General features: G+C 44.8%; 1 protein-coding gene across 1 annotated transcript in view; it reads right to left on the bottom strand.

Moving 5' to 3' along the window:
- Positions 1-15,450, bottom strand: part of LARGE1 (LARGE xylosyl- and glucuronyltransferase 1) — a 358,667-nt gene that overhangs the window by 180,854 nt on the left and 162,363 nt on the right. The window contains exon 3 of the mRNA XM_026657558.1: positions 4,208-4,509. Within this exon, the coding sequence (XP_026513343.1) occupies positions 4,208-4,509 (302 nt within the window). The remainder of the gene's footprint in view (positions 1-4,207; positions 4,510-15,450) is intronic.

Here is a 15,450-nt window from a genome sequence, read left to right as displayed (position 1 = left end):
AGAGCACAATAGAGAGACGGTACTTGTTGCTCTGTTGAATGACTTCCTCGGGCCCAGAGACAAGGGAAAAACATCCATAGGACACCTGCTGGACCTCTTTGCAGCACTTGAAACTATTGATCACCAGATGCTCCTGTCCTGCCTCCAAGATGCTGTGGGAATGAACAAAAATGCCCTGGAATATTTCAAGGGTTATTATGGATAGCTGGTCCCCCAACTTCCAAAGACTTCACCTGCAGTGTGCTGCAAGGCTTAGTCCTCCCCCAGATATTATTCAACATTTGTACAAAGCCACTGGGAAAGCTGGTGAGACAAGATGGGCTGCAGCATCAGCAATACACAGACACAACCTGTTCTATATCTCCTTTCGCTCAAAGGCAAACAGTGCCATCTCCCAGCTTTCTTTATGCCTACCCAAATTCAGCACCTGGTTGAGGAGCCATTTAAATCCAGGCAAGACTGAGTGATGCTAGCAGGAAGAGGTAGGCACTTCAGAGAACTTGCCTCCTCTGTAATATTCCTAACTATCAAGGACATCTCCCTCAGATTACTAAATTGGTCAGCAGCCATAGATCCTTTTGAAATTCCTCGATGCTCCTGGATACCCACTTCCATCTGCAACTGGCTAGAAGATTCTATCCATCCTATCAGACCCAGACCTGGCCACACTGATTCATGCATTGTGACCTCCGGGACAATGGTCTTCAAGACAATGTACTCAAGACCAAGTCGCTTGTCTAACATAAGACACTGAAGATGCCTTCATGAAGGACAAAAAAGTTGGTGCTGTCCTGATGAGACTTGTCAGCTGCATATGACACTGTCTGGCATGTGGGGCTGACAGCCAAGTTTGTGCAGTTCTTCATGGAAATGATAAAGAATTGGACCTTGATCTTGCAAGCTGGAGACAAAGTTAGTGAACTTAGGCATCTCTGTGACGGACTCCTGCAAGGATCTGTTCTAGCTCCTATTCTTTTTAAATTACTTACCTATGATCTACCAACAACTAAGGCTGATAAGAACATACATGGGGATGATACCTCTCTTGCTGATATTGGGCAGCAGTTTGGGGCAGAAGTCAGCACATGCATCTCATTGACTCGGAGCTGAACACAGCCACCCGTACTATTAGTGGTTCTCTTAGCCACACATTAACATCTAATTTATATGTATTGGCCTATATGGCTCCCCAAAACTTCAAGGAGATGCCATCATCCTGAAAACTGCCTGGAGAGCTATGATGGATGAAACCAACCTGCTGCATCCAAGGCTGACAAAAGATGCAAGTAAGCAATGCACAGAAGATCTGCATGGCTCTGGAAGAAAACACTTACGCAACCTGCAATTACTGCTGGCTTACTATGACTGACTTTGCGACATCCTTTAACAGCAGCCACTCATGCATTCATGTCCAGTGTTGCCAGTCCAACACCAATCTCAGATGAACCAGGGCATAGTGAGGTCAACAGCTATGTCCTCACAGAGTGAAAGCCACTCTAGTACCTAGAGGCAGGCATGCTGACAAACATTAGAAGCCCTAACCTATGACCACTCGTTTGCAGCTTGGGACACAGCTCCTGGACTTGGTTTAACAAGCTGCTGACTGGAACCACCACAATGGCTGCCCTAATGCAGAAATTTGGTTTAGCTCAATCTTCAGTGTGACCGCAAGGCAGCGATGAGGACAGTCAAACATGTGGTAGAGAAGTGCACAAATAGAAGATTGGAGGATGAAGTGCAACACCTTGCTAGTTTTAATGAAGAAGCCAGATGGCTGAACAATTTAGATATTGACTTGTGGTGCATGTGACAACTTCCACACTCAAATCTGCAACTCATATCCAAGTATGAAGCCACATACCCTGAGAAAGCTCCAGCTGTCACAAAATGTAGCAGACCACCACCATGAAGACATCTCCCCAGTGCTCTGCTCTGTGCTAAGTCCAGTTCTAAACCATTGTCTGGATATTCAAAGCCCTCCACGACATAGCCCATAGCAACCTAACAGCGCCTCTCCTTCTACAATGATACTCTCCCACAACAGCTACATTCCGCCACAACAATACATCTGTCCACTAGTAGTGGGAGGTCTACAAGGGCAAGACAGAACTTTCACAAGACTTGGATCTAGCTAATGCAAGCAAGAGATGAGAATGACCACAGACCTGATCAGACTTCTCTGCCCCTCATGCTACATTACCCCATCAGAACAGCTATCCCAGCCCACAGGACACAATAGGAAATGGTGGCTGGGCTGGAATATGTTGCACATGCTATAAAATGTTAAATATCATCAGCTAAATCATAAATATCACAGAAATCATGTTATCAGAGAATAAATTTTAATCACATTTAATTGCATTTTCAAATGTTTTATTATTATTAAAACTACCCCAAATGGAGAGTTATTAAATGTTTCAAGATTTAAAGAGCTCCTTGACTGTGATCAACAGTCTAGTACCAGCACTTTTATTCTCCCACACAGCTCTAGCCTCGCCCCTTCTTTTGTACTGCTTCCCAGACCCTTCCCCTTCTCTACTCCACACCCCAAGCCTTGCTACAGGCGCTCTTAGGTCAGAAATGTAGAAAGATTCAGTTAATACCTCCAAATTTTGAAAAACTAAATATGTGTGTGTGTGGGAAGGAATACTGCCCTCACACACACAAACACAGAGCTGGCATCTCCAGTAATAGCATAAACAATGAGACCCCTGGCAAATCTGATAATAGGGAAGTTAAAATTAAACTTCCATTGCTGTCACTGAATTATAATGTGAATTCCTTAAGAAGAAGGAAAAGTTATTTCGTTATCAATATTGCATGTGGTTAGATAGGGGACGGCATGCACAGTGAGGTTTCATGTTTTATATAACCATTGCCTCCAGCTAAACCCCGCAGAGGAAGCACATGTATTTCTGGAAGGCCACTTAAACTATTATCTTTTTTAACAGCTATTCATTTGCCCTAAATTGGTTGAGGGCATTGAGGCTAGGACTGAACTAACCAGTACTCGACTAAGAATAAGAAGGAAGGTCAAATTTATTTACTTAGGGCCTTATCCTCCTGCCACTGAATTCTATGGCAAATCTCTCCTGTATTACACAAAGAGCAAGATCAGACCCTCATTGTTTGGAGGAAAAAGTCTGACTCCCTACCTTTAGCCCCAGTATTACATAGTATGATTGTCAGAAAAAAAGCCCAGCACTGGAAACCTGTGTTTTAGTTTTAATAGATACATCAAATTTGTCAGCTGAATAGACAGCAGACTTAATTTTATATGAAGAGATAATTAAGACTAATTTTTGCCCCTCAATCATATGATTTTTCATCTTCTATTTTTTCAGGAAAAAAACAAGATAAAAAGAGTGACAGGTATCAGATTAAACATGTTAATTTTTTAATGGGGATGAATAATCTATTTTTGACCCTCCTGCCCCTGCCAGTTTGGCTTCATTTTGAACTAGGCCTCACCCTGGCTTCCCATTTTACACCTGAAAATTTGTGGATGCATGTTGATATCATTTAGATGTCCAGCTACCTGATTTGCAGATACAATCACATAGTTGAATGTTTACATGACATCCACTGCAAACATGCAGGCATAAAATGAACGACTACTCAAAAACAGAGACCCCCATATCCCAAGCCCATGGAATTGACCAACCTCTCCTACAAGAGTCTGCAGTGGCTAATTGTATAGAACATGTGGCTCTGCATCAGCTGCTACTAGATACTCCATTGATAGGCAATTCAGAAAAGCAAACAGATTAGACAGCAGCAATCTAAGGAACAGAAATTCAGAGTTGTGCTGACAGGATGGCTGGTGCACAAACCAGGAAGTAAGGTTTTAAAAAGCACTGTGTCCTTATCAGCTCATTTGGAAACATCTGGGGCCAGATTCACAGCTGAAGTATATCAGCGTTGCTTTAGTGCAGTCAATAGAGGCTGGTTTACACCTGAATCTGGACCATGAGACTCAAAAACAAGACATCAGCCAAATAACAAGAGAGACCAACATAAGGAAGAAAAAATAATATTTTCAAGAGTATCAAAAGACGACAAAAGCAAAGTATACTGTAAATCTATTAGAATTTACTGCACAACATCTCTTGAAGGGAATTGCAGCATTTTCAGAAGCATACTCCTTGGGTGAATAAATCCCCCCTTCCCCCGCATTCATTGTTTCTGGTAATGCTTTTTGTTTTACCTCACACTTCTCCACTGCTGGCTGCTGCCCACACTCTGAACTGTTCCCTGCCACGATGCCAGCCCGCAGGCTCTCACTGTCCCCAGTCCCCTCCTCCATGGAGTAGGTTTTTGAATGATTGCCACGACGGTGCGTTGGGCTCCGGCTCTGCGCCAGGCTGAGCTGCTTGCGGAGCGCCCGGTTCTCCTCCTCCACCTCCCGCATGCGTATTTCCAAGCTCTCCCGCTCCCGCTGGTTCGAAGCTGTGTAATGAGGGCTATGGGGCTGAGATTCGATTGGCGACAGCGACACCGCCTTCCCATCTAAGGGACGGAAAATAATATCTGGATGAGAGCAGGGTTAACATTGTGTGTGTGCTTTACATAGCGAAAACAGACAATTCTTTCAAATAAATCCACCTCTTATATAGACTAAGGTCCCGATTCAAGAAAACACTTAACACATGGTTAACGTTAGGCAAGTGCTTCAGGCCTACTGACTTCAAGTCCCATTAACTTCAAGGGAATTTAAGTACATATATAAAGATGAGCATGTCTGTCTTGGACAGGGGAGTTTGCCAGAATCAGGGCCAGAACTGGAAGATAATGAAGAACAGCAGGATTTAATATAATGACAATTAATATATTGTTAGAGGCAGTGACAATTAATATACAGTGAGGGAAGAAAATGTTTTTAAAAAAATGTATGAGACAAAGTATTTTTTCTATTCCCTCACCCAAAAAATTGCAGCATTTCAGGTGTCACATCTTGCCAAGAATTGACCCTGCATGATTTCATGTGTGAGGGAGTGATTTACATCACTCAGGAGATACCCAAGATGCATGAGAAGGAAAAAATAATTACATATAATGTACCCAAGAGAGGATCATTCCACTGTCTGTTCCAGGTGTGTTATTGCCACAAGGGTTTAGAGAGAGAAAATGGAGAGAGGCAGCCAATCTTTTAGTGACAGAGACATTCTTCCAAATTGCTTTTAACAGAGCAATATATTCATGGCGAATGTTTGAGAGGTGATTAAAAAAAAACAAATCTAGTGTTAAATAATTTTCAGTTAAAATTAAATGAGACCAATAAAAATGAATGGTTACAGGTGTCCACAGAGTAGCAAGACAGTCTGCAGTTAACAAGGGCTAAGTTCACTGCAACACGTCATTGCAATGAGGATGATGGGTGAATGCCTTGTACCGAGTACTTCTCAAAAATAAACTTTCCACTCACATGCATTTAAAAAGGCTGCACTGTTTAACAATCCTCCTCACTGTGCACTATCACACTGGCTTTATCAAGCAGTCACCAATTTGTGAGTGGCTTAGACAACGCAAAATCATACAGTTATTGCTGAGCTATCCTTATTACCAGGAAATCACCTCGTTCTCAAATTTATCTCCCTGCTGCAAAGACCCTGTTCATCTCCTGCTTCACTCTACTGTTTCTGACTTACTTGATCAGTGCTAAACTCCTCAAACTGAGGTTATGAAAAACTGCTATAGAAATGAGAACCAGTTTTCAAGCCTCCACTGTTGCACATCAGATACACACACACAAACACACACACACAAATATGTATGCACTATTAGTTCCCCTCTCCCAAATCCTGTTTGATTTTTAAAAAATATGAATACGTTTGATAAGTATGCCTGAGTTTGTAAATGTGTGTAAAGACAGAATTCTGATGCTTGTTTACTAATATTTGTAACTTGTTAAAAAATCCCAAATAGTTATTTTTTAACATCAACAAAACAAAACACAACATTTTCTTAAGCTTGCAAAGCCAAGCACACAACAGTTACGAAGATGCCAGATTCAGATTTGCCTGAGCAGCCTTAACCTGCCCCCTTATGAATATGCATTATGACACAATTTTTATGGATCGCGTCCTTTTCTTTCCACTGGACCCCACCTCATTCGGGAATAGTCAACACAAAAATCTAACATTAGCAAAATTACCTATTGTTTAGAGCTGTCCAAAACATGTTAAAAATCAGCAACAATGTTTTCCTTATCATTTCAATTTTTTTTTAAAATGCAACCAATTCTATAGTTATTGATGACAATTTTTTTATGCCCTTCAAACTTTTTTTTGGTAAAAATTCAAAATTTTTGCTGCAGGGCTGGTGACATGTAGGCGCAATGGGAGGAGGTTGCACTCCCGCCCACTGTTACCAATCAATCTTTGTTTCATTGATTTCAGTGTGTCAGCTGAAATCGACGTTTACTGAAATCTACTGATTTAAACTGAATCCTGCCAAGCCTAGCTATCTGATATGAAGTTCTACATAGAAAGTGTTAAATACAGAGAGGTTATTTTTCCTCCAGAGAATCTCATAAGGGCTACTGCAGCAACTTCCTCTGCACAGCATTGCTTTCTTACCAACTTGTGATTTTCTCACTAGACTCGCAATAGAAGGTGTTTTCCTTAAAACCCCAACTACTGGAGGCAAGTGACTGTGAAAATCTCAGCTTTCATTTAAAAGACAAGGAAGTTTTTAGTCCTCATGGGCAGAGCCCTGTGTGGACACAAATATATATCTGCAGATATTTATATCCACGGATATAAATCAGTATCCGCAGGGCTCTCCCAGGAACTGCAGGGGCGAAAGGAGTAGAACGTGGGGCCGCCGCTCCCAGGAGTCAGCGCCCTGTGCGGGCAGCTCCTCCCATGCAGCTGTACCACCCCCAGCCCTGTCCTTGTCTCTTCTACGCAGCTGACTGCGCCTCCTGCCTGGGTCTGTATAGCTGCGCTGAACGACAGGGCTGGAGGTGGTAGAGCAGTGCCGGAGGTGCTGCCGGCCTGGGGCACTGGCTACTGGGAGAGTGGCCCCACACTCTGCTCCTTTTGCCATTGCAGTTCTCGGAAGAGCCCTGCGGATGCCGATTTATATCCGCGGATATAAATTTGTATCCGCGCAGGACTCTACTCATGGGTTCAGAGAAAAGCCCGAAAATATGAACTGGTTTGACCTAAAGGCTCAGATTGGAAAGCAAATAAAAAGAATCCAAAACTTAAAAACTAAACACAAAAAAAACCCCAACATGATTATTAAACCAAATTCGATTTTGGGGACATGGCTCAGGATTTCTGAAAGCTTAGGGTTGGCAGTACTGGTATTGTGAGCGTTAAGTATTCTTGTCTGGATGGAGACTTGCAGAGACATTGGCTTCAGTGCACATATAATTACAGATGAACCTCTCTGAGGAGTTTCTTAATGTTGCAGAATAGTTTGATACACAGGCTTAATCTCTATGCCCACTTGACTTAGCCCATGATCAGCCTTAAGAACATTATGTATATTTGTTTCACCTGGCTTTTAAAGAAAGGTAGGTGGACTGAGGTACATGCTGATACAAAGAAGCGCTAGTATTTGATTGATTATACTGCTAGATAGGAGAGTTGAGTTGGTTGTACTGCACTTTAGGATGCTCTACGCTGATATATGGGCATTTTTTATTTAACCTAAATCAAAATAAAATGAAACCATTCATAATGGGAACTGCGTGAGTTTGGTCTGAGAGCTTGCCCAGGTAAGAATACAAGGAATCAGACATTGTGCTGTGAGGCAACTAGAAAGCTTTTGAATGCTGTAACAAATATTAATAGGGCTATTCATTTTTGTTCTTCACTTGGTGTTGCTGATCCATGTTTGGTCCTAAGCAGGCTCACGCCTATTTTATTTTTATACTGGTGTCAAGCCTTTTACCCCAATCCTTCTTGCTAATAACATTTTACCTAAGAAATAAATAATGACTTGCTAAATTTCACAGCTATAGACCACAAACTAAACACTGAAAAACTGGAGTAATTATGGTATGGTAGCCAGAAGGCAGTGGTTTATCATCACAGTAGGAATGGTAGATCGCAAACTGCTTCCCATGTCTTAACCCTTAATGAATCCATACAAATATATTAACAGTTAAAAAAAATAATTCTATCGTTTTATCCCTATCTTACATATGGAGAAATTGAAGATCAAAGAGGTTAAGAACATAAGAATGGCCATACTGGGTCAGACCAATGCTCCATCAAGCCCAATATCCTGTCTTCTGACAGTGGCCAGTGCCAGATGCTTCAGAAGGTACGAACAGAACATGGCAATTATCAAGAGATCCATCCCCTGTCATCCTGTCCCAGTATTTGGCAATCAGTGACTATGGGACCCAGAGCATGAAGTTGCATCCCTGACAATCTCGGCTAATAAGACGTATCCTCCATGAAGAGAGAAGAGTGCCACCTACTGGGCACTTATACCATTTCCTAGAGCACAAGGTGTTTTTCCTTGCAGGCTCCCTCACCCAACCAGTCTCAAAATGACCCTCCTTAGTTACAAGGTCGTCCATTCACAGCCCAGATGTGTAATTTACCCAAGGTCACAAACTGAGTCAGTGGCAGGGTCAGGAATAGAACCCTTGAATTCTTGGCTTCTAATACCATGTTGACACCACTAGGTAAGTACATTGTCTAGATGTTTCTGCTAAAATGATCAGGAGTGAAAAATTCTTGACATAAAGGCACTGCCTACCAGATCTCATTTAACTGAGTTAGTAACTACACTGTCCATGCCTAGACCAGTGATCTCCAAACTTTTTTGATCGCGCACCCCTATCAGTAAAAATTTTTTGAGCGCACACCCCCTGCTGCGCCAGCTCTACCATTTTTGCCAAAGCAAAACAACAACAAAAAAGTGCTCCTCCTGCTGCACACCCACAAGGATCCTCTTGCGCACCCCACTTTGGAGACCACTGCATTAGGATACAGTCTGTGAGCGGGTCACACTCTGGGCTGTTCAGTAGAACAGGATCCTGCCCCCTTTCAGAGCAGGTGTCTCTGATGGAGCAAACAGGCCCCCAGCAGCAGTTCAGTGCTGGGGAGATTCACCCATCGCTGGGGCACGAAGGGGCCTGTCTCAGGGGACGGAGGGGCTCAGAGGTTTGTAACGCAGTTACATTTGCAGATGAACAATAACCTCCCCCCCTCCTCTCCATTTCAGTCTCATTTCTCACCCCTCCCCTCCCTGACAATCCAGCTCCAGGGACACAACAGGGAACCACTCTGGGGCCCGTCCATGCCCCGCCCCAGCCACTCTCCCCACTGGACCTGCCCATGCCCCCCCCCCCCAGCTGCTCTCCCCCCTGTCTGAACCCCCAGCTGGCCCCGGGAGCAGACTCTGGGCAGAGCCCGGGCAACAACTCGCTGCTGGGGCCGCAGCTCCGGTCCCTCTACCAGGCGCTTCCCAGACAGGGAGCAGCTTCCCGGGGCGGCGAGATCTGAGGCTGCGGGGCCGCTTGTGCAGAGTCACTTTCCTGCCCGGCCCCGGCCCTTTCCCCGGATCCCCCCATCACCTGCAGGCTCCGGCTCGGGGGCTGGTGCGGGCAGAGCCCAGGGCTGCCCCCGGGGCGGAGAGGGGGGTTAATGCTGGTCTCTCCCTGCACAGACCCCGCCGGGGAGCAGCAATGGCTCAGCCCAGGCTCCCGGCTCACAATGGAGGAGGCGGCAGCGTCTGACCCGGGAAGGTAAACAGAGCCAGAGCATGGGCAGGCTCTGACTAACACAAACCGGGCCCCGCGCAATTCGCTGCTGGGCTCCTAGGGACAGAGGATGCTCAGTCGAGGTCCCTTCCAGCCCTACACGTGTGTGATTGTCTGAACCCCCCTGGGTGCTCGGCTGGGCTGCCCCAGGCAGGGGCAGGGGCTGCAGAGCTAGGACCCGGAAGGGAGCTGGGGACGAAAGTGAATTGCACTTGCTACAGTAACGCTTGGTTACTCCTCCCCGAACGGAAAGCAAAAAAAAAAAAAAAGGGCTCCTCCTGCCGCGCACCCCCGAGGATCCTCTTGCGCACCCCCTGGGGTGTGCGCACAACACTTTGGAGACCACTGGCCTAGACTAGGAAAATACATTGTGTTTAAAAATGCATTAGTTAGCATGTTTTAAAACACTAATGTAGACAGAGCTTAACACCTTTAAATGCATATTAGCTGGCCATGGTCAATCCTAGGCTCACTCCTAGATAAGATGAATGTTACAATTAACACTTCTCATAGATAACCTTTCAGTCTGTCTGATTGCAGACCCAATAAAACAATGTTCCTTTAGTTTACATTCAATTCACATTTGAAAGGTTTTTCTTTGCAACTTTAAGAACAAGAAACTTAATATTTTAAAAACAAAAGCTGACATTCTGCAGAAAGAAATGGGGGTGACAGGTGGCCACCCTCACTAGTTTGCCTCTGGATCTCCCATGAGCAAGTTCATTCAAAGCCCATTACATAGCAATTTATTCCCACAGGGAGTCTTTCAGAGAATTACAAGAACTCTAGATAGCAAGAGAAACAAGAAGAGCGGAGTCAGGAATTCTAACATAAATGCTCTTTGTAGGTGGGTAGATGTTTTCTTTTGTTTTGGAATACTGATTCAACTTTAATCACCTATTACCTCAGCAGCTCCTGGACTTCTGGCTCCGTTAATTCATGGCAGATGTTGGTTACAAGGACCACAAGGATGAAGTCAGGTTTGTTAATGGTTTGGTATTTTAATGTCTATGTCTCCACACAAGGATCCTAGGCGATGCTAAGTCTCTCGTTTCCACACTCACTGAGAATTTCTTCTCCCCTATGTCTAGAACACAGTTTGCAAGTTACTCACAGGTGATATCAATTGGAACTGGACAATGGTGCCCGGTGAGCTGTTTTGGTAGTAGCCTATAGAACTGCTAAGAGAAGCCCGAGCAATTTAATTAACTACTGCAGAAGTCTGAAGTGTAAACACAGCACCCTCTAATTCCAATGAGTGACCCTCAAGAGGCACTTATGAATTTATTATACTGACCCCCTTTTAAAAAAAAAGAGGGGGAAGAGAGGGTAAATGAATGTTGTGCCTCTGAGGATGTCATGTTGCGAACACTGAAAATTGAGGTCCTTGGAACAACTGCAGCACAGGAAACAGCAAGTAAAGCTTCCCCACATTACCTGGGTAAGTTTCCTCACCCCTGACCTGGAGGGACCATTTCCACAAGTATTAGCTTGAGTTGCCTTGGCCTATTCAAGACTCAATAAAAGTGCCACTAGTTACTCCACTGAAAGCATCAACTATTTTCACACACAACACCAATCGTCAGGTAATTACCACTTTTGGTTGCTTACTGCCCTGGCCTGGATTCAGGTTCCGATTCAGCAAAGACCTTTAGCATGTGTTTAACTTTAATGGGACTTAAGTTAAGCACATGCTTATGTGTTTTGCTGAACTGGGGGCTCAGACATGAAACATCCAACCCCACTGCATCCCAGCCTAGCCTGCAGCTCTTTGCATTATTCCTTTCTCATCCCCCACAGCAATCCACCGTTACAAACATCATTCTCTTGTGCAAAATATCCATTCACAATTAGTGTGTTTGGAAATTATATACATTATTACACACACAAAAACAACATTAAAAGAATGTAACGGTTGCAAAGTCAAACACACAAAAGTTAGGAAGTGTATGAATTAATTTTGCCAGTGCAACCTTCGTTTGGCCCCCTAGGCACATGTGTTATGACAGTCATTAATTACGTGATCACATACTAGGATTCCTGCCTCTTCAATGAAAAGGATGGACAGTGTTCAGTGAAGGAGCAGCCATTCTATATTTTGTTTTTTCCTCCTTACTCAGGCCTCATTTACTGCACACAATTCAAACCCTCCTCTGAAGACAGAATTGTTAATTTCCACGTGGCCTTTTTCTATGGTGGTCACCACTAAAATATCTAAGTGCTTCACAAACATTAACTTATTTTTACAACCCCCTGTGAGATGAGGGTACATTACTAGTTCAATTTATAGTTGGGGAACAGAGGCACAGAGACATTAACATCAACAGGGTACACCAATTTGGGGTGTCCGATCTAGATGTGTATGGCCTGATTTTTCAGAGAACTTGGTGTTTTATAGCACTTTATATGTTCAAAATGCAGCTCCCATTGACTTCAGTTGCAGTTGTGAGTGCTCTCACTTCTGCAAATCAGATGCCAGGGTCTCAGGTTGGATACCTAGCAAAAGAGGAAAACACAACTTAGTGACCACCTGTGAAAAGTTTGGTTCAAGTGACTTGCCCAGCATCACATAGAATTCTGCAGCAGAGGCAGGGATAAAATTTAGTTCCCCACGATGGATTTCAACTGCCTAAACCACTAGACTATACATTCTCTTCCTGCAAATTCTCATTCACTACACACCTTCCTACCCCTGTTATGTGCTCCAGGACATGAGGGCAGCCTAGCCTCCTGTTTCTCTCGCGTTCCTTGAGCGGGTCCTGAGGGAGGGTGCTCCCCGCCCACCATTCACCCCTGGCCCTCCAGAACTCGTCATCAGGCCCCTGCCCTGCGAGACTTCCCAGCTGCCCATGACATGTAACTTAAGTCTGCTGAATGCCATCCATCCGGTCCGCCTCCGAACTGTGCCCAGGAAAGATTTACATGCACTCGTGCTTCACACCATCCACTTCCTTGAGTCCCACCTTGACACCAAGTGGCGGGACCTGCTGCCACCTAAGTAGGTCGAGGAACACCGGGTGGGGCCAGTCTGTGCTCCACTCTGGTCTCACGACCCACCAGGGATATTAGTTGCTGGCTCCTTCATGGAGCTGTAAGCACAGGTGTGTACCTGGCAAAATTCATGAACTCCCCCAACACCTATCCCTTTTGCGACAATTGGGAGACCCAGGCACACGTCTACATAGAGTTTCAGGTTGCAGCCCCTCTTCCAACTCCTTCAGAACCTCTTACTGTGGTTCTGGCGGCAGTTTTCCCTGCACCTCCTGACAGCTTCACAAAGCCCCACAAAGTCGCAGGACCTCCTCCTCAACCTCCTCCTGGCACTGGCCAAGACAGCCATCCATCATACCAAGAGGAGAAAGCTGAATGGGGGAGGGAGGTGTGCTCTGCAACCATTGAGTTTATTTCCGGTGCTTTGTCCGCTCCAGTCTTTGGGCAGAGTTTCTCTGGGCGGTGTCCACTGGATTCTTGGACACCTTTGAGGAGCAATGGGCACTGTCCAGGATTCTCTGCTTGTTGTCCACCTTTCGACACCTGATTCTTTACCTCTGTCCTCACCGCTGCTCCTGTTTTTTTCATTTGTTGTGCCCAGAAATTAACTGTAGCCTGGGCTCAGTGGTTCCTCCCCCTTACTTGAGGAGGCAGGCCTTTAGTTATGGGCAAGCCAAGATCCGCCCACCCCAGTACTACAAAGAGTACAACCTTCCTACTTTTGCAACAAATGAGGCAGAGAGCCAACAAACAATGGCATCATTCACAACTCAGCCCCAATTCATCCCCATAGCACCATCCCTCCTGTGCAGTGAATGACACACCACACAGTTCTGTGGAAAAAATAGTACTTGATCATGTCATTAAGGACTGTATCATAATGCACATGCAGAAGGCTGAATTAATGTTGCATGAGCAACCTTAATTCTTTCATTCCCTAACTGGCCGTGGGGAAGTTTAGGCTTGAAATTAGACGAAGGTTTCTAAGCATCAGAGGGGTGAAATTTTGAAACAGCCTTCCGATGGAAACAGTGGGGGCAAAAGACCTCTCTGGCTTCAAGATTAGGCTAGATAAGTTTATGGAGGGAATGGTTTGATGTGATAACGTGATTTTAGTCATTTAGGCAATAACGTGCCATCGCTGGTAAAATGAGGGTCCGGCTGGAGAATCTTGCCTGTATGCTCGGGGTTCTACTGATCGCCATATTTGGGGTCGGGAAGGAATTTTCCTCCAGGGTAGATTGGCAGAGGCCCTGGAGGTTTTTCGCCTTCCTCCGCAGCATAGGGCAGGGGTCGCAAGCTGGAGGATTCTCTGCGACTTGAAGTCTTTAAATCACGATCTGGAGACTTCAACAGCTGAGTTAAGGGAAAGTGGGTGGGTCAGCTTTTGTGGCCTGCATCATGCGGGAGGTCAGACTAGATGACCATAATGGTCCCTTCTGACCTTAAAGTCTATGAGTCTATGAGGATAAGGCAGTAAAATACAGAAAGAGTTCACATCAATCTAATGGGCCAAAGGAGAAACCCACTAAACATAGCATGATAATTCTGCTAAGCAGGAAATAATCATTCCCACCAACCCCACCCCCACTGACCTATAACCTTCCAGGGTCACATAGGCACAACCCCTTCCTTGGACAAGAGAGGGAGGGGACAGAACTGGCAGCATGGCAAACTAGGAGAAACAGAGAAGCTGGAGGTAAGGGGAACTGTACACAGAGCAGGCTGAAGCAGAAACCAGGGAACTGCGGGAGAACAGGGTGTGACTTTTGGACATTGCAGATGGATTCAGGTCTATGAGGAACTCCTGGAAAAGTAACAATGTCTGGGGCAGAGAGATAGTGCAGAGGGGTTCCAATGGCATACCCCAATAACTGATCCTGCCAGGAAACCTGCAAGTTCCTCCTTGTTTTTAATATAAGATTGTACTGGAAAGGGCATCCCAGACAATAGGCCTGAAGAACCCAACCCTCAATGGACTGCTCCGCAGGAGTCCTAACAAGAACATCTATACCTCACTTTGACCAGTAACTGTTTAAGCCACTGAACCTAGGGTATCTGCAACTTTTGCCTTTCGTACCATCCTTGGTAAAATATCCCTTCACTTTAGCCGTATGTTTGAGTGGTTCTGGAGACCCACCAGGACTAGCACCTACAGAGCTTATCTGATGAAGCACCTTCAGCATTTATCTCCAAGTCGCGGCAAGTACCTCAGAGGTTTGGTGTACCACAGCCCTGAGCAGTTATAATAGTTACAATATTATGTGTTTTCCTCTGAATGTGGCACTGGTTCTTTCAGTAGTATTCATTTTCTGTAGACAACCGAATTTCCTTACTAAATGTTAAGATTCCCATCTTATTTGTAAATTAAAAACAAGAGCCAACAAACATTAACATACCTTGTTAATTTCTTTGCCTACAAAATAGCCTCTCTTTTTTCCCTCCTCCTGTCTCCTTCCTTATCTTCCCCTCCCTGCTTGCATTGCCTGGCAAAATTCATGTGTCCACAAGAAAAGGACTAAAAATAACATCTCCCCTCTATTTCTTCCAGAAGCGGAGCTGAAAGAAAATAAGGTTTTATCAGGATGGGCATTGAGAGAAAGTAAGATTTAATCAGGGACTTGGCTTGACAAAGATAACACGTTATCAAGAGAGGACCTTGGCAAAGATGACACATTATCAATACCAGGAGTGAAGCTTGGGGAAAATAATGTGTTAATACCTATTAG

The sequence above is a fragment of the Terrapene carolina genome, unplaced genomic scaffold (genome assembly GCF_002925995.2).
Source record: "Terrapene carolina triunguis isolate 2854851 unplaced genomic scaffold, T_m_triunguis-2.0 Scaffold247, whole genome shotgun sequence".
NCBI classification, from domain to species: Eukaryota; Metazoa; Chordata; order Testudines; family Emydidae; genus Terrapene; species Terrapene triunguis.
The sequence above is the reverse complement of the archived record's forward strand: the minus strand, read 5'-3'. Positions and strand labels throughout refer to the sequence as shown.